This window comes from Gobio gobio (assembly GCF_949357685.1).
Source record: "Gobio gobio genome assembly, chromosome: 15".
In the NCBI taxonomy this organism is placed as follows: domain Eukaryota; kingdom Metazoa; phylum Chordata; class Actinopteri; order Cypriniformes; family Gobionidae; genus Gobio; species Gobio gobio.
The window spans coordinates 53224450-53246058 of NC_137108.1; the positions used below are offsets into that span (position 1 = coordinate 53224450).

At 37.3% G+C, this 21609-nt stretch overlaps 1 protein-coding gene across 1 annotated transcript in view; it reads left to right on the forward strand.

Annotated features, from left to right (window-relative positions):
* The window catches only part of csmd3a (CUB and Sushi multiple domains 3a), a gene marked incomplete at both ends in the record, with an annotated part of 567839 nt that overhangs the window by 263851 nt on the left and 282379 nt on the right, over nt 1–21609 (forward strand). Inside the window, 4 exons of the mRNA XM_079838157.1 lie at nt 1038–1253; nt 8618–8806; nt 15676–15845; nt 17218–17374. Of these exons, the coding sequence (XP_079694283.1) occupies nt 1038–1253; nt 8618–8806; nt 15676–15845; nt 17218–17374 (732 nt within the window). The remainder of the gene's footprint in view (nt 1–1037; nt 1254–8617; nt 8807–15675; nt 15846–17217; nt 17375–21609) is intronic.

Consider the following 21609-nt stretch of genomic DNA (forward strand, 5'->3'; position numbering starts at 1 on the left):
TATCTATATTTGTATCCATCCATCCATCCATCCATCCATATTTGCATCCATCCATCCATCCATCCATCCATCCATCCATCCATCCATCCATCCATCCATCCATCCATCCATATTTGTATCCATCCATCCATCCATCCATCCATCCATCCATCCATCCATCCATCCATCCATCCATCCATCCATCCATCCATCCATCCATCCATATTTGTATCCATCCATCCATCCATCCATCCATCCATCCATCTATATTTGTATCCATCCATCCATCCATCCATCCATCCATCCATCCATCCATATTTGTATCCATCCATCCATCCATATTTGTATCCATCCATCCATCCATCCATCCTTCCATCTATATTTGTATCCATCCATCAAAGTTGAGCCATGAACGCTGTGCTAAGTGATGAACTGTGACTGTGAATCTCATATGGTCCGTTGTTTCCGGAAGAAAGCACTGAACGCAACAGAGAAAAAATAAAATAAAACTGAACGCCTCAGAGACTAGCGCTTCCACAGGACACACACTAAAGAGATGGCGGATTATTCAACCGTGGCTCGACTTGTCCAGACTGTTTTCCAAGATGGCTGCTGTCTGTATACGCTAATGTTCTGTCTTTATAAAGCATCTTCTTATTAAACTGTTTGTACACTTACACAGTTCTCAATGCTTGGGTTTGCATGTAGGGACCCTCATTATGCTCCCGTGTTAGTGTGAGGCTATTTTGAGCCTTGTTAGTGGTATTAACTAGCGGTTTAATTTGACTTATTCTATGTTCCATATACTAGCGTTATATCTGTTTTTAGAGATAAAAATCTTTACATTCGATTTTCATGGAAACGCATCCCAGAGAACGATCTACTCGCTAACCATGTGTTAATCACCCCTAGGCTCATTTTTCACCAGAGTTGTCCTTTAAATGTCTGTCACTTTTGATCAAATGTAAGGCATCTCTGCTGAATGAAAGTAATGTGTTGTTGTTTCCTCAAAGACTCGGAGAGTAATGTGGTAAGAATAGTTGTCCTCGTGTGCTCAGGTGTGCAGTTCTGGTTCCATGCGTTCCACCTGGAGGATCATCACGACTATCTGCTCCTGACGGAGAACGGCAGCTTCGCTCGGCCCCTGGCTCGGCTCACCGGCCCCCAGCCTCCGGCCCCTGTCAACGCCGGCCTATACGGGAACTACAAGGCCCAGCTGCGCTTCATCTCTGACTTCTCCATCTCCTTCCAGGGGTTCAACATCTCTTTCTCAGGTGATCTATCGTTCTATCTATCTATCTATCTATCTATCTATCTATCTATCTATCTATCTATCTATCTATCTATCTATCTATCTATCTATCTATCCATCTATCCATCTATCGTTCGTTCGTTCGTTCGTTCGTTCGTTCCATCCATCCATCCATCCATCCATCCATCCATCGTTCGTTCGTTCGTTCGTTCGTTCGTTTCATCCATCCATCCATCTATCATTCGTTCATTTGTTGATTTCATCATCCATCCATCCATCCATCCATCCATCTATCGTTTGTTTCATTCCTTCCATCCATCCAGTAATCTATATTTCTATCTATCTATGTATCTATCTAGCTATCGTTCATTCGTTCTATCTATCTATCTATCTATCTATCTATCTATCTATCTATCTATCTATCTATCTATCTATCTATCTATCTATCTATCTATCTATCTATCTATCTATCTATCTATCTATCTATCTATCTATCTATCTATCTATCTATCTATCTATCTATCTATCGTTCGTTCGTTCGTTCGTTCGTTCGTTCGTTCCATCCATCCATCCATCCATCCATCGTTCGTTCGTTCGTTCGTTTCATCCATCCATCCATCTATCGTTCGTTCATTTGTTGATTTCATCATCCATCCATCCATCCATCCATCTATCGTTTGTTTCATTCCTTCCATCCATCCAGTAATCTATATTTCTATCTATCTATGTATCTATCTAGCTATCGTTCATTCGTTCCATCTATCTATCTATCTATCTATCTATCTATCTATCTATCTATCTATCTATCTATCTATCTATCTATCTATCTATCTATCTATCTATCTATCTATCTATCTATCTATCTATCTATCTATCTATCTATCTATCTATCTATCTATCTATCTATCTATCTATCTATCTATCTATCTATCTATCCGTCTGAATTAAAATGGGTTAAATAGCTCATAGTTCAGAATAGTATCTATCTTTTATAATTATATAGTTAATCCAAAAAATGAAAGTTATAAAAAAAAATGTTGTCATTATTTCCAACCCCATGCGCTGTAATATAAATAATGTTTAAATCCATCTTTTCCATTTATGCTCCAAAAAGAGCCGAACATGATCAACAGCGCTGACACATTCCAGCGGTGCATTATTTCTCTGAGGTCGGCGTTTGTTTGGAGAACTCGCCGCTCTGATAGAAATCCTCTGCAGTACACACACACACACACACACACACACACACACACACACACACACACACACACACACACACACACACACACACACACACACACACACACACACACACACACACACACACACACACACACACTCTTTCTGCAAACTGTTGCATTTCAATTCAATGTGAGCGTTCATGAAATGAGCCAGACATTCTGAGCAAAGAAGGAATTTTCCAATAGAGTCATAATCATTTCAGTGCGACACAAACCCTTTGTACCTAAACTGTAAAATAATGAACCCTTTCTTACCTAGAATGGCACGAAACCTTCACAACGATTTCGCTCACAATGCAGTGATTTATGTAAGAAGGGTTTTGTTTCTGTAGCCGTTCATTAGAATATTGAAGGTTATTCTAGGACAAGCCCAGTTATCGTCATCAGCACCTACAAGCCTGTTTCTATGAAAAGTCATAGCAGCAATTAGATAAAGACGGAGCTTGTTCCAGTGATAAAGGTAATCAATCGGCAACAGCTTGAGCTTCGTCGCAGTGGCTTATTGAAAGTCTGAGACTTATCAGTGTTGCCCGCAGTCAGTCTCCTCCTCAGACTGCGCTCAACTCACGGCTGATATTAGAGCTGGCTTTGGGCTGTGTTTGCCATCAGTCACAGATTCCCACCGGATCATCCGGACACCCACCGGCCACTGGTTAAACTGGCCGGCCGTCTAATGGAATTAGCCGATGCACATTCTGACACGAAAGTGGAAAAGAAACCTGACAACTAAATACGAGTTTCTTTAGTAGGAATATGAGTTTGTGACAGGAAGCCAGCAGCATTTTAAAGCAGTTCTTACTAGTAAAAATCATCTTTTTTTATATAAACCACGTTGTAACAGTTTTTCTCAGTCGCTTTGGTACATTTCTCGAATCATCCTCGACATTTGCAAAACAGCTAGTGCATTTCTCAAAACAATTCGTACAAATAGCAAAACACCATGGATTACCTGCAAAAGCCAGTCTCTTGCTCAAAATCCTCAGTTCATCTCTCAGAAGTAAATCTCTGTCAATGAACATGTCAGTGCCATCAGTCCTTGTGTCATTGTGTATGAATAACACAGTCAAATTGCTCAGTCATGTTGTCAATATAACTGTACTCTGGAGGGATGTTCTGGTGTAAATATGGCTAAAATTTTGATGACAATTATTGTAAATTGTAGGTTACACCTCAGTGTATGTGTGAGTTTGAATGCAAGAGACTGGACAAGATTCACATTTACACTTTTACTGTTTGTACTAGGGATGCCACAATTCTCAATATAATATTGAACCGTTCGGTACGGCATTCACGGTTCAATACGCGCTTTTACGCGTATTTTCGCATTTAATTAATTATTTTTCTACAAATTCTATAATTTGCCTCTATCCCAATACTGAACAATGCAACATACATTCACATCACACGTTAGTGTGTAGAGTTATACTCACAGAACACTAGAGTTATTCACAATCACCAAAGTTCATTATTTGCATGCGTTTTACAGCCTTGCCGGTTTCATTCGCGTGCGCGGTTTTAACATGTGCTTTTCAGAGCGCGCACTAAACGCCTGTCAAACACGTGATTACTGGATTCGTTTTACTGCGCTAATACTGTCAAATACACACAAGGTTAACATAAACACAGTCGGTTATGTCTAAAGTCAAAGTAAAATCGTGTGTGTGTGTATATTAGATGCGTGCAGGTCTTTAATTGACAGCGGCGCAGCCTATAGTGAACACGCTGTCCTTAAAGGGACAGTTCACCTCTAAAATGATGTCATTATTTACTCACTCTAATATTGTTCATAACCTGTATTCATTTCTCAATGACAGAATTTTCATTTTTGAGTGAACTATCCCTTTAATGTTAATACAACAACAAAAGACAAAGAGAAAATCCCTCACTGCTCTTGACTGAAGAACTAATACAGCAGCTTTAATAAGAATCAGTGTATATTTTATAGTGAAGTCTGTGTAGTGTTTTATTTTTACATTAATTCATTCAATTTCATACTTAAATGCTGCTGTACAGCTCTGAGCTGCCAGTGTAAATCTTAATATTTATTTATTATATATTATCCAATACTCTAGGAATGTGTACAAGGGTTTTTTTAAGTAAAGTTTTGAGTTTAAGTAAGGTTTTTCAATTATTTAAAGTAAAATAAAGAAAGAGTATTGCAATAAAAAAATAGACTTTTTTCTCCTTAACCTCTTGCTGTTCCTCTCGGCTAAGAATAGAATAACAAAAAATGTATGTAACAAGCCATCAGAACCGAACCGAACCGAAAACCGTGGTTAAAAACCGAGGTATGTATTGAACCGTGGACTAACTGTAGTGTTGCATCCCTAGTTTGTACTGTAATTTGTTGAGACCATGTCATTGCGATACAGAAAGGAAAAGACAGCACTGCATAGCACAAAGAGAAAAAAACCCCCAGAAAACAAAAGTAGAAATGTGAACGTCTAATGGAAATGTATAGAAATATGCTTGACATTTTATGACAACTTGTTCAACCATTTTGCATGTAAAGACGTCTGCTATGAACTAATGGCTAAATGTTGTGGGGGTGAGACTATTCAACAGAGACCCATTATAATACATCCAGATCAACATGACATAAGCAGCTGATGATGTAGGAAACAGCAGAGAATTGGACATAATCATTTGCATGGATGTACACAAGCATTTGCAACTTGTTCAAAGAAATAAGAAACTGCTTTTTTGATGTGCACAAGTGACACAATGATGTGAAGATTGAACAGGTCGCTTTGAGAATTTCAATTCTGATCTGAGAAATGTACCAAAGCCAATCCGAATCCATCCTGCTGTAAGGATCTCCTGCATTTAAAGCGATCTTTATAGTTATCGTCCTTGTTGTGAACGGACCATTACCCTCGATTTACTTCCGTAGAAACCATGAAAAACCTCAAAGACACTTTAATATATTATGTGTTTTGTTACACTACCTTCATCAAGAGAAAACTAATCATTGTTATACACACTATACGGCTATATTGGGACATTTCCGCATTACTAAATATTCCACGCTCAACTGTTAGTGGTGTTAGAACAAAGTGGAAGCGATTGGGAACAACAGCAACTCAGCCACAAAGAGCGGGGTCAGCGCATGCTGAGGGTCACAGAGCGGGGTCAGCGCATGCTGAGGGTCACAGAGCGGGGTCAGCGCATGCTGAGGGTCACAGAGCGGGGTCAGCGCATGCTGAGGGTCACAGAGCGGGGTCAGCACATGCTGAGGGACACAGAGCGGGGTCAGAGCATGCTGAGGGTCACAGAGCGGGGTCAGCACATGCTGAGGGTCACAGAGCGGGGTCAGCGCATGCTGAGGGTCACAGAGCGGGGTCAGCACATGCTGAGGGTCACAGAGCGGGGTCAGAGCATGCTGAGGGACACAGAAGTCGCCAACTTTCTGCAGAGTCAAGAGCTCCAGACCTCCAAACTTCTGTGGCCTTCAGATGAGCTCAAGAACAGTGTGTAGAGCTTCATGGAATGGGTTTCCATGGCCGAGCAGCTCATCCAAGCCTTACAGCACCAAAGTGTGGGATGCAGTGGGGTAAAGCGCGCCGCCACTGGACTCTAGAGCAGTGGAGACGTGTTCTCTGAGTGACCAATCACGCTTCTCTGTCTGACAATCCCATGGACGAGTCTGGGTTTGGCGGTTGCCAGGAGAATGGGACTAGCCTGACTGCATTGTACCAAGTGTAAAGTTTGGTTATGGGGTAGGGTTGTTTTTCAGGGGTTGGCCCCTTAGTTCCAGTGAAAGGAACTCTTAACGCTTCACCAAGACATTTTGGACAATTTCATGCTCCCAACTTTGTGGGCCCAGTTTGGGGACGGCCCCTTCCTGTCCCAGCATGACTGACCAGTGCTCAAAGCGTCTCCATAAAGACATGGATGAGGAGTTTGGTGGAGGAACTGGAGTCCTGACCTCAACCCGATAGAACAGCTTTGGGATTAATTAGAGCGGAGACTGAGAGCCAGGCCTTCTCGTCCAACATCACAAATGAAGAATCCCCATAAACACACTCCTAAACCTGGAGGAAAGAAGAGCAGAAGAGCTGAAGCTGCTAGAGCTGCATATTAAACCCTACGGATGGAGAATGGGAAGCTCATGTGTGTGTAAAGGCAGGCGTCACAACACTTTTGTGAATGTAGTGTTGCTCAACACGGTTAGTCTGTTTGAATCTCTTGTTTTCTTGATTCACTGTGAGAGGCTAACATAGTAAAATCAGAAAGAGCTTTATTTGTAGTGACAGTAATTTTCTCTGCCATACGATATATTTTAAAATGCCGTTTAGCAACACAAGTCATCCAACACTGGTTACAATGTTTCCAGTTGGACAGACTTTCATATTTGCCTGCACTGTTTTCTTTAAGTCCAGGCTGGTTCAGTTTGTTAGAGGATGTGCCGTTCTGATAGAAAGCCAAGCTGTGAAGAGCCCATAGGGTTTGGCTCATGTTTACTGAGCCATCATATGCATTAATTAAGGGCCAGAGTTATGAATACCCATACAATTATCCACAAGCCAAGTTCCTGTATTAGCCTAATATAAATTCCCTGGTGAAAACTGCGCTTGACCTTTACTGAATACTGAATATTGATGGGATTGACAGAAGCAGACATGCATAATGCAAAAAACACCAGGCGTGAAACTGCAGACAAAAGCTTTCCACCATTAGCATTTTAGCATTGAAAGTACAGAGATGAGAACTGATAGCTTTACATAAGATGAAATATGTTTTTTTTAACACAATCTCGGAGTGGCAAGCGTTCACATGCTGAACACATCCGTGCTTGTAAATAGATTTGAATATGGAGATATGAGAGCGCAAAAAAAGCAATTCAGGTCGTTTTGCTGTCGCGAGTCCAACGCGGACCGTTTGTGCATATCATTTACATGTGAAATGTTATTAGATTTACTCTGGCTCTAATTGATTGTTTGAGTGTTTGCAGATAACCCAGGGTAAATGTTCAGTCTCTGTTTACTCTATGAATTATGATGTGATATTAAACCAGGCATTGGTTGAATATCAAGACCATGCTAAAGTCACAAAGTCCCTCCAGCGGGAGTTCTTCTCTATATCAGTGTTTCTGAACTCATGAAACGCCTCCATCTTGAGTTTCTAACGGGAACCAACACGTCACAATATTGCTCATTATAATAATTAATGCGCAGAATAAAGGGGCGGGGCCTGGTTGAGTTAGTTAGTCTGTGTTGAAACAGCCGGTTATGGTAAGGGGCGGGGCATTTCCCAAACACCAATCACAACACACTGCTCCAGCCGACCAATCAGAGTACAGTGTGCTTTTCAGAAGGAGGGGCTTCACAGAGACAGGAAGCAAATAGAGCGTTACTGACAGAATGGGAAGAGAGGAGCCGCAACAATGTAGAATATGAGGAAATTATCAACATTCAAGCAGGAAAACCTTCAAAAAACAACATCAAGAGTTTCACAAAAGGCATAGAAAATGAGAATGAAATTAAATCGTGAAAAGTTTGGAGCACAAACTTGGCAAGATTATTGTAGAAGTGAAACACAAAGTACTTTTTGTTAAACTTTTTTATCAATACTTTTATTGATAAAAATATTTTTGAGCATTTCTTTTTGTAAATGGTTTTCTCTGTAAAGGATGCTTTTGAAATCTGGCCAAAAGAACATTAGACAACACTTTTACTTAAAAGCCTTTATATGTAATGCATTATATAAGTATTCTAATGTATTAATTATGCACCTTAATATGATCTCATGAATACTTGTAAGCACAGCTATAATATTATCAATTCATTGAACACACCTTCAGAAGGTATAAAAGACACGTCAAGCAACCAATTTCAGAATCTGCAAATATTATATTGCAGGTTGCAATTAAGATGTAATGCATTTTAACGTGCATTATGAATACCATTATAACTAAAGTGTATCCGAAAGGTTTGGAAGCAGGTTTCATTATAAAGCTCTCTAGGTTTCAGAGCCAGAGCTCGTTTTTGTATTAATAACACCTACCGTTTTACACGAATTATGTCACATCCTACATCCTGCAAGATGTATTACATTTTTAGCACCTTTTTAGCACACAATGAAGTTCAGCCTAATGTAATGCATCAAATGAGGCCGACTCTTTCCGCCTGCTTGTTTTTCTCAGAATATGATTTGGAGCCGTGCGAGGACCCTGGCGCGCCCCAGTTTGGCAGGCACAGCGGGGGCAGCTTTGGCATCGGAGACAGCCTGGCGTTCTCCTGTGACCTTGGCTATCGCCTGCAGGGCGCTCCAGAAATCACTTGCCTGGGTGGCGGGCGGCGGATATGGAGTGCACCTCTGCCAAGGTGTGTGGGTACGTGGTCAGCTGCTCTCATTCGCTTGGACGTCCAGAGTTTGACAAGTCTCCGTGGTTGCTTTCGAGTTCAGCGGCGTTCTGAATGGAGTGAACTACTCACTGCATACTCCACAATATTCTACTTACTATTATTATACACTGACAAAAAACGGTGAAGGATTTACTTAGAAAATTTTTTTTCTCAAAAATTGCTTGTAAATTACTACAACATGAAATCTTATATAGTATAGTCTTGTAAATCTTTTTGGTTACATATTACATAGTCCACTTCAGACATTCAACTAACTATAAGTAACTTTGCAACTACATGTCAGCTAACTCATTAATTTGCAACTACATGTCAACTAACTCATTAATTTGCAACTACATGTCAACTAACTCATTAATTTGCAACTACATGTCAACTAACTCATTAATTTGCAACTACATGTCAACTAACTCATTAATTTGCAACTAACTCATGAATTTGCAACGAACTCATTAATTTGCAACTACATGTCAACTAACTCATTAATTTGCAACTAACTCATGAATTTGCAACTAACTCATTAAATTGTAACTACATGTCAACTAACTCATGAATTTGCAACTAACTCATTAAATTGCAACTACATGTCAACTAACTCATTAATTTGCAACTACATGTCAACTAACTCATTAATTTGCAACTAACTCATGAATTTGCAACGAACTCATTAATTTGCAACTACATGTCAACTAACTCATTAATTTGCAACTAACTCATGAATTTGCAACTAACTCATTAAATTGTAACTACATGTTAACTAACTCATGAATTTGCAACTAACTCATTAATTTGCAACTACATGTCAACTAACTCATTAATTTGCAACTACATGTTAACTAACTCATTAATTTGCAACTAACTCATTAATTTGCAACTACATGTCAACTAACTCATTAATTTGCAACTACATGTTAACTAACTCATTAATTTGCAACTAACTCATGAATTTGCAACTAACTCATTAATTTGCAACTACATGTCAACTAACTCATTTATTTGCAACTACATGTTAACTAACTCATTAAATTGCAACTACATGTCAACTAACTCATTAAATTGCAACTACATGTCAACTAACTCATTAAATTGCAACTACATATAAACTAACTTTCATTAATTTGCAACTGCATGTCAACTAACTCATTTTTTTGCAACTACATGTCAACTAACTCATTAAATTGCAACTACATGTCAGCTAACTCATTAATTTGCAACTACATGTCAACTAACTCATTTATTTGCAACTACATGTTAACTAACTCATTAAATTGCAACTACATGTCAACTAACTCATTAAATTGCAACTACATGTCAACTAACTCATTAAATTGCAACTACATATAAACTAACTTTCATTAATTTGCAACTGCATGTCAACTAACTCATTTTTTTGCAACTACATGTCAACTAACTCATTAAATTGCAACTACATGTCAACTAACTCATTAAATTGCAACTACATATAAACTAACTTTCATTAATTTGCAACTGCATGTCAACTAACTCATTTTTTTGCAACTACATGTCAACTAACTCATTAAATTGCAACTACATGTTAACTAACTCATGAATTTGCAACTAACTCATTAATTTGCAACTACATGTCAACTAACTCATTAATTTGCAACTACATGTTAACTAACTCATTAATTTGCAACTAACTCATGAATTTGCAACTAACTCATTAATTTGCAACTACATGTCAACTAACTCATTAAATTGCAACTACATGTCAACTAACTCATTAAATTGCAACTACATGTCAAATAACTCATTAATTCGCAACTACATGTCAACTAACTCATTAATTTGCAACTGCATGTCAACTAACTCATTAAATTGCAACTACATGTCAACTAACTCATTAAATTGCAACTACATGTCAACTAACTCATTATTTTGCAACTGCATGTCAACTAACTTTCATTAATTTGCAACTGCATGTCAACTAACTCATTAATTTGCAACTACATGTCAACTAACTTTCATTAATTTGCAACTGCATGTCAACTAACTTTCATTAATTTGCAACTGCATGTCAACTAACTCATTAAATTGCAACTACATGTCAACTAACTCATTAATTTGCAACTACATGTTAACTAACTCATTAATTTGCAACTAACTCATGAATTTGCAACTAACTCATTAATTTGCAACTACATGTCAACTAACTCATTTATTTGCAACTACATGTTAACTAACTCATTAAATTGCAACTACATGTCAACTAACTCATTAAATTGCAACTACATGTCAACTAACTCATTAAATTGCAACTACATATAAACTAACTTTCATTAATTTGCAACTGCATGTCAACTAACTCATTTTTTTGCAACTACATGTCAACTAACTCATTAAATTGCAACTACATGTCAGCTAACTCATTAATTTGCAACTACATGTCAACTAACTCATTTATTTGCAACTACATGTTAACTAACTCATTAAATTGCAACTACATGTCAACTAACTCATTAAATTGCAACTACATGTCAACTAACTCATTAAATTGCAACTACATATAAACTAACTTTCATTAATTTGCAACTGCATGTCAACTAACTCATTTTTTTGCAACTACATGTCAACTAACTCATTAAATTGCAACTACATGTCAACTAACTCATTAAATTGCAACTACATATAAACTAACTTTCATTAATTTGCAACTGCATGTCAACTAACTCATTTTTTTGCAACTACATGTCAACTAACTCATTAAATTGCAACTACATGTTAACTAACTCATGAATTTGCAACTAACTCATTAATTTGCAACTACATGTCAACTAACTCATTAATTTGCAACTACATGTTAACTAACTCATTAATTTGCAACTAACTCATGAATTTGCAACTAACTCATTAATTTGCAACTACATGTCAACTAACTCATTAAATTGCAACTACATGTCAACTAACTCATTAAATTGCAACTACATGTCAAATAACTCATTAATTCGCAACTACATGTCAACTAACTCATTAATTTGCAACTGCATGTCAACTAACTCATTAAATTGCAACTACATGTCAACTAACTCATTAAATTGCAACTACATGTCAACTAACTCATTATTTTGCAACTGCATGTCAACTAACTTTCATTAATTTGCAACTGCATGTCAACTAACTCATTAATTTGCAACTACATGTCAACTAACTTTCATTAATTTGCAACTGCATGTCAACTAACTTTCATTAATTTGCAACTGCATGTCAACTAACTCATTAAATTGCAACTACATGTCAACTAACTCATTAATTCGAACTACTAGTCAACTAACTCATTAAATTGCAACTGCATGTCAACTAACTCATTAAATTGCAACTACATGTCAACTAACTCATTAATTTGCAACTACATGTCAACTAACTTTCATTAATTTGCAACTGCATGTCAACTAACTCATTAATTTGCAACTACATGTCAACTAACTTTCATTAATTTGCAACTGCATGTCAACTAACTCATTAATTTGCAACTACATGTCAACTAACTTTCATTAAATTGCAACTGCATGTCAACTAACTCATTAATTTGCAACTACATGTCAACTAACTCATTAATTCGCAACTACATGTCAACTAACTCATTAAATTGCAACTACATGTCAACTAACTCATTAAATTGCAACTACATGTCAACTAACTCATTAAATTGCAACTACATGTCAACTAACTCATTAAATTGCAACTACATGTCAACTAACTCATTAAATTGCAACTACATGTCAACTAACTCATTAATTTGCAACTACATGTCAACTAACTTTCATTAATTTGCAACTGCATGTCAACTAACTTTCATTAATTTGCAACTGCATGTCAACTAACTCATTAATTTGCAACTACATGTCAACTAACTCATTAAATTGCAACTACATGTCAACTAATTCATTAATTTGCAACTGCATGTCAACTAACTTTCATTAATTTGCAACTGCATGTCAACTAACTCATTAATTTGCAACTACATGTCAACTAACTTTCATTAATTTGCAACTACATGTCAACTAACTTTCATTAATTTGCAACTGCATGTCAACTAACTCATTAATTTGCAACTACATGTCAACTAACTCATTAAACTGCAACTACATGTCAACTAACTCATTAATTCGAACTACTAGTCAACTAACTCATTAAATTGCAACTACATGTCAACTAACTTTCATTCATTTGCAACTGCATGTCAACTAACTCATTAAATTGCAACTACATGTCAACTAACTTTCATTCATTTGCAACAGCATGTCAACTAACTCAATAATTTGCAACTACATGTCAACTAACTCATTAATTCGCAACTACATGTCAACTAACTCATTAAATTGCAACTACATGTCAACTAACTCATTAAATTGCAACTACATGTCAACTAACTCATTAATTTGCAACTACATGTCAACTAACTTTCATTAATTTGCAACTGCATGTCAACTAACTTTCATTAATTTGCAACTGCATGTCAACTAACTCATTAATTTGCAACTACATGTCAACTAACTCATTAAATTGCAACTACATGTCAACTAACTCATTAATTTGCAACTACATGTCAACTAACTTTCAATAATTTGCAACTGCATGTCAACTAACTCATTAATTTGCAACTACATGTCAACTAACTCATTAAATTGCAACTACATGTCAACTAACTCATTAATTCGCAACTACATGTCAACTGACTCATTAATTTGCAACTGCATGTCAACTTACTCATTAACTTGCAACTACATGTAAACTAACTCATTAATTTGCAACTACATGTCAACTAACTCATTAATTTGCAACTACATGTCAACTAACTCATTAAATTGCAACTACATGTCAACTAACTCATTAAATTGCAACTACATATCAACTAACTCATTAACTTGCAACTACATGTAAACTAACTCATTAATTTGCAACTACATGTAAACTTACTCATTAATTTGCAACTACATGTCAACTAACTCATTAAATTGCAACTACATGTCAACTAACTCATTAACTTGCAACTACATGTAAACTAACTCATTAATTTGCAACTACATGTAAACTTACTCATTAATTTGCAACTACATGTCAACTAACTCATTAACTTGCAACTACATGTCAACTAACTCATTAAATTGCAACTACATGTCAACTAACTCATTAATTCGCAACTACATGTCAACTAACACATTAAATTGCAACTACATGTCAACTAACTCATTAATTCGCAACTGCATGTCAACTAACTCATTAAATTGCAACTACATGTCAACTAACTCATTAATTCGCAACTACATGTCAACTAACTCATTAAATTGCAACTACATGTCAACTAACTCATTAATTTGCAACTACATGTCAACTAACTCATTAATTTGCAACTGCATGTCAACTAACTCATTAATTTGCAACTACATGTCAACTAACTCATTAATTTGCAACTGCATGTCAACTTACTCATTAACTTGCAACTACATGTAAACTAACTCATTAATTTGCAACTACATGTCAACTAACTCATTAAATTGCAACTACATGTCAACTAACTCATTTAATTGCAACTACATGTCAACTAACTCATTAACTTGCAACTACATGTCAACTAACTCATTAATTTGCAACTACATGTAAACTAACTCATTAATTTGCAACTACATGTCAACTAACTCATTAAATTGCAACTACATGTCAACTAACTCATTAACTTGCAACTACATGTCAACTAACTCATTAAATTGCAACTACATGTCAACTAACTCATTAATTCGCAACTACATGTCAACTAACCCATTAAATTGCAACTACATGTCAACTAACTCATTAATTCGCAACTACATGACAACTAACTCATTCATTTGCAACTACATGTCAACTAACTCATTAATTCGCAACTACATGTCAACTAACTCATTAAATTGCAACTACATGTCAACTAACTCATTAATTCGCAACTACATGTCAACTAACTCATTAATTCGCAACTACATGTCAACTAACTCATTAATTCGCAACTACATGTCAACTAACTCATTAATTTGCAACTACATGTCAGCTAACTCATTAATTTGCAACTGCATGTCAACTAACTCATTAATTTGCAACTGCATGTCAACTAACTCATTAATTTGCTACTACATGTCAACTAACTCATTAATTTGCAACTACATGTCAACTAACTCATTAATTTGCAACTGCATGTCAACTAACTCATTAATTTGCAACTACATGTCAGCTAACTCATTAATTTGCAACTGCATGTCAACTAACTCATTAATTTGCAACTGCATGTCAACTAACTCATTAATTTGCTACTACATGTCAACTAACTCATTAATTTGCAACTACATGTCAACTAACTCATTAATTTGCAACTGCATGTCAACTAACTCATTACTTTGCAACTGCATGTCAACTAACTCATTAATTTGCAACTACATGTCAACTAACTCATTAATTTGCAACTGCATGTCAACTAACTCATTAATTTGCAACTGCATGTCAACTAACTCATTAATTTGCAACTGCATGTCAACTAACTCTCATTAGAGTATTAGTAGACTGTTAGGTTCAGGTCAGAAGAATGTGTAAAGTGGACTATCGAAATAGTGTTACCTCTTTATTTATTTACTACACTTAAAAAAATTATTTCTTACAGTGTACCTAATATATACTGTATACTACTAAAATATGGCACTTTACATTTTACAGTACTGACTCGAATGCAACTGAGTGAGAAAATATATTGTTTGATGGTATATATTCTCTTTATTTTTATTTATTTCCCCAAATTTACACTTTTCACACGTTGCTGTTCCACTATGTCACTACGGTTCCCCATTGTCCATAGCTGAGTGTGGCTCAACCGTTTCCAAGAACGCCGGTGCCCTGTTGTCCCCAAACTACCCCCAGAACTACGAGAACAACCACGAGTGCATCTACAACATTCAGGTGCAGGCAGGAAAAGGAATCAACATATCAGCGATCAGCTTCCATCTGGCTCAAGGGGACGTTCTCAAGGTAAATACTGATTCAGAGCCTCACACTCACCTAAAGGATTATTGGGAACACCAGTTCAATTTCTCATTAATGCAATTATCTAATCAACCAATCACATGGCAGTTGCTTCAATGCATTTAGGGGTGTGGTCCTGGTCAAGACAATCTCCTGAACTCCACACTGAATGTCGGAATGGGAAAGAAAGGTGATTTAAGCAATTTTGAGCGTGGCATGGTTGTTGGTGCCAGACGGGCCGGTCTGAGTATTTCACAATCTGCTCAGTTACTGGGATTTTCACGCACAACAATTTCTAGGGTTTACAAAGAATGGTGTGAAAAGGGAAAAACATCCAGTATGCGGCAGTCCTGTGGGCGAAAATGCCTTGTTGATGCTAGAGGTCAGAGGAGAATGGGCCGACTGATTCAAGCTGATAGAAGAGCAACTTTGACTGAAATAACCACTCGTTACAACCGAGGTCTGCAGCAAAGCATTTTTGAAGCCACAACACACACAACCTTGAGGCGGATGGGCTACAACAGCAGAAGACCCCACCGGGTACCATTCATCTCCACTACAAATAGGAAAAAGAGGCGACAATTTGCACCAGCTCACCAAAATTGGACAGTTGAAGACTGTAAAAATGTTTCCTGGTCTGATGAGTCTGGATTTCTGTTGAGACATTCAGATGGTAGAGTCAGAATTTGGCGTAAACAGAATGAGAACATGGATCCATCATGCCTTGTTACCACTGTGCAGGCTGGTGGTGGTGGTGTAATGGTGTGGGGGATGTTTTCTTGGCACACTTTAGGCCCCTTAGTGCCAATTGGGCATGGTTTAAACGCCACGGCCTACCTGAGCATTGTTTCTGCCCATGTCCATCCCTTTATGAGCACCATGTCCCCATCCTCTGATGGCTACTTCCAGCAGGATAATGCACCGTCACAAAGCTCCAATCATTTCAAACTGGTTTCTTGAACATGACAATGAGTTCACTGGACTAAAATGGCCCCACAGTCACCAGATCTCAACCCAATAGAGCATCTTTGGGATGTGGTGGAACGGGAGCTTCGTGCCCTGGATGTGCATCCCACAAATCTCCATCAACTGCAGATGCTCTCCTATCAATATGGGCCAACATTTCTAAAGAATGCTTTCAGCACCTTGTTGAGTCAATGCCACGTAGAATTAAGGCAGTTCTGAAGGAGAAAGGGGGTCAAACACAGTATTAGTGTGTGTTCCTAATAATCCTTTAGGTGAGTGTACAAGCTTCCACCACACACGCTAAAAAGCAATCAAAAAGTGCTATATTATGCAATATTTGGCTATTGCAATGTATATTAATGCTTTGGTTTTAACGTCAGACTCCATAGACTTCTCTGGTCTCTTTCCCCAGTTGTATGACGGTGTTGACAACAGCGCAGATGTTCTGGGAGGTTTCTCGGGTTCCTCTATGTTGGGCCAGTCATTGACCAGCACGTCGAATCACCTGTGGCTCGAATTTTATTCTGATCAAGACGAAACGGCAGAGGGATTTAAGCTGGTTTACACTAGTAAGCTTCATCTTACTCTTGCTTAAAGTATATCTTTGATTTTCAACCTGCAATGTCGGTAGTATATGTAAATGAACATACTCTTTCTGTGAAATTAGTGTTTAATTTTATTGATAAAACAATATTTTCACGCAAAATTAATGCTGCAGCCCATCTGATATAGATATAGAGCCTACAGAGCCATATATATATATATATATATAAATATATATGACATTGTATGATACAGCTTTCATTCTTCAGGTCAATCATATATTCATGAGAGGAAAAATCAGTTTGAATAAGGAAAGCGATATCTTTGTCATAGTATATTTCAATAGTTAAAGTTACCAGTCATTGTGTTGCACTTAATTCGTACCTTTTTGTTTCATTCGTTTATTGTTATTTATAGTAATATTATAGATAAGTGAGATCTCTGATTGTAGTCCTTGAAAAATAAAAAAGTAGTGCTTGAAAAGTTCTTGATTTAACTTTACAAGCGGTATTTTACTCAAGCCTATCCAATAGGAGCCGAGTGGGCATGGCCTTGGGCAGAAGCATTCCCAGTGCATTATGGGTGTTGAAGTTTTCCTGTCTATTTGGCAAAAGAAAAGACAACAGCCTTTTTTTCTCAGTTTTCTCTAGGATTGCACCGATTTCAAACAAGGTTTCGTTTTTCTACTGCATAGACAGCCACGTTTTATTGAAAGCCCATTTTGCCAGCGGTGAAGCACATCTTTAATTCCACACACACTAGAAGTTCATGAAATGTATTGACATTTTTAGTCTGTCACGACCGGTCTTGGATTATATGATTTGGCAAGCTGCCTCCCCAGTGTTGCTTTTGTTTTCTCACCCAAAAGTAAAAAATAAAGTCAGCCCGCATCGATGAAGCACATTCTGCAGACGTCTGAATTCATTTGGGATGTTATGTACAAGTTAAAATTCATGTGAACATCTCAGAATCTCCTGAAACTACACAAGTTGCCTACAAGCTAACAAAAGCGAGGAACATCAACAGTGTTCACTAATATTTCATATTTGATGAGGTTTGATGATAATTAAATCCATCCCTACCAAGTACTTTTATCAGTCCCATCTGGATTTCATAAAGCTGCAATCACAAAGGCCTTTCAATTCAATTCAATTCAAATTTATTTGTATAGCGCTTTTCACAATACACATTGTTTCAAAGCAGCTTTACAGAAAGTGCATTTCATAGATGTACAGTAAATTAGGTTAGAAAGACAATGTTAAAGAATAATGTTCAAAAAAGTGAATCAATCGTGTATTAATTTAGGCCATAACAACGCTGGCGTTGAGTCGTCTCATCACAGGTGTCGGGGCATCCGAAGTCTCCATGAGAGGCTGGATACAAACTGGAGCTGATGAACTATTTACCTCGGGACTAGTGTCCCGAGATAACAACAGAAAAGCAGATGGGAAATGATTAGCGTAGCTGCTGTTCAGAATATTATGTTAATGCGTTTGATCCGATTTAACTGTAGTATAAAAGATAATTATAATGTGAATGCTTGGCTAAAGAGATGCGTCTTTAATCTTGTTTTAAACTGGGACAGCGAGTCTGAACCTCGAACAATATCAGGAAGACTATTCCAGAGTTTAGGAGCTAAATGTGAAAAAGCCCTCCCTCCTTTAGTGGACTTAGATATCCTAGGAATGACCAGAAGCCTAGAGTTTAGTGATCTTAAAGAGCGCGATGGATTGTAGCGCGATAGAAGATCCGTTAGATACACTGGAGCTAAACCATTTAGGGCTTTATAGGTCAGTAGCAATAGTTTGTAATTGATACGGAACTTGATAGGTAACCAGTGTAGAGATGATAAAATTGGTGTTATATGATCATATTTTCTTGACCTAGTAAGAACTCAGCTGCGTTTTGGACTAACTGTAGTTTGTTTATTGATGATGCAGGACAACCAGCTAATAAAGCATTACAGTAATCTAATCTCGAAGTCATGAATGCATGAACTAACTTTTCTGCATCAGAAATAGATAGCATGTTACGTAGCTTAGCAATGTTTCTAAGGTGGAAAAATGCCGTTCTTGTAACATATGAAATATGATTTTCGAATGTTAGGTTGCGGTCTAATATAACACCTAGGTCTTTTACTGTAGTGGATAAAGTGACAGGACATCCTTCCAAGGTAAAATTGTAATTGAGGTTTTGTGGGCAGTTTTTTGGACCAATAAGTAACACCTCCGTTTTATCTGAATTTAATAGCAGAAAGTTACACGTCATCCAGTATTTAATATCTTCAACACACGCTGTCAGTTTAGATAATTTAGCGTTATCATCCGGTCGTGATGAAATATACAATTGAGTGTCATCAGCATAACAGTGGAAATTAATTCCATGTTTTCTTATAATATTACCAAGTGGCAGCATATATATTGAGAATAGCAGAGGGCCTAACGCCTTTCTCTCTTTAGATTAAGATGTGAGGCTGTGTGTCTGAAAAACCTCCAGTATTTCCAGTTTTTGAGATTAAGATTAAGACATCTCAATCTCAATCTTTACGCCATCTCAATCTCAATCTTTACGCCATCTCAATCTTTACGCCATCTCAATCTTTACGCCATCTTACGCCATCTCAATCTTTACGCCATCTCAATCTTTACACCATCTCAATCTCAACCTTAATCTCAATCTTTACGCCATCTCAATCTCAATCTTTACGCCATCTCAATCTTAATCTCAATCTTTACGCCATCTCAATCTTTACGCCATCTCAATCTCAATCTTTACGCCATCTCAATCTTAATCTCAATCTTTACGCCATCTCAATCTTTACGCCATCTCAATCTCAATCTTTACGCCATCTCAATCTTTACGCCATCTCAATCTTTACGCCATCTCAATCTCAATCTTTACGCCATCTCAATCTTTACACCATCTCAATCTTTACGCCATCTCAATCTCCATCTTTAAGCCATCTCAATCTTTACGCCATCTCAATCTCAATCTTTACGCCATCTCAATCTCAATCTTTACGCCATCTCAATCTTTACGCCATCTCAATCTCAATCTTTACGCCATCTCAATCTCAATCTTTACGCCATCTCAATCTTTACGCCATCTCAATCTTTACGCCATCTCAATCTCAATCTTTACGCCATCTCAATCTTTACGCCATCTCAATCTCAATCTTTACGCCATCTCAATCTTTACGCCATCTCAATCTCAATCTTTACGCCATCTCAATCTTTACGCCATCTCAATCTTTACGCCATCTCAATCTCCATCTTTAAGCCATCTCAATCTTAATCTCAATCTTTACGCCATCTCAATCTCAATCTTTACGCCATCTCAATCTTTACACCATCTCAATCTTTACGCCATCTCAATCTCCATCTTTAAGCCATCTCAATCTTTACGCCATCTCAATCTTTACGCCATCTCAATCTCAATCTTTACGCCATCTCAATCTTTACACCATCTCAATCTTTACGCCATCTCAATCTTTACGCCATCTCAATCTTTACGCCATCTCAATCTCAATCTTTAAGCCATCTCAATCTTTACGCCATCTCAATCTCAATCTTTACGCCATCTCAATCTCAATCTTTACGCCATCTCAATCTTAATCTCAATCTTTACGCCATCTCAATCTTTACGCCATCTCAATCTCAATCTTTACGCCATCTCAATCTTTACGCCATCTCAATCTTTACGCCATCTCAATCTCAATCTTTACGCCATCTCAATCTTTACGCCATCTCAATCTTTACACCATCTCAATCTTTACACCATCTCAATCTTTACGCCATCTCAATCTCAATCTTTACGCCATCTCAATCTTAATCTCAATCTTTACGCCATCTCAATCTTTACACCATCTCAATCTTTACGCCATCTCAATCTCAATCTTTACGCCATCTCAATCTTTACGCCATCTCAATCTTAATCTCAATCTTTACGCCATCTCAATCTTTACACCATCTCAATCTTTACGCCATCTCAATCTTTACGCCATCTCAATCTCAATCTTTACGCCATCTCAATCTTTACGCCATCTCAATCTTTACACCATCTCAATCTTTACACCATCTCAATCTTTACGCCATCTCAATCTCAATCTTTACGCCATCTCAATCTTAATCTCAATCTTTACGCCATCTCAATCTTTACACCATCTCAATCTTTACGCCATCTCAATCTCAATCTTTATGCCATCTCAATCTTAATCTCAATCTTTACGCCATCTCAATCTCAATCTTTACACCATCTCAAT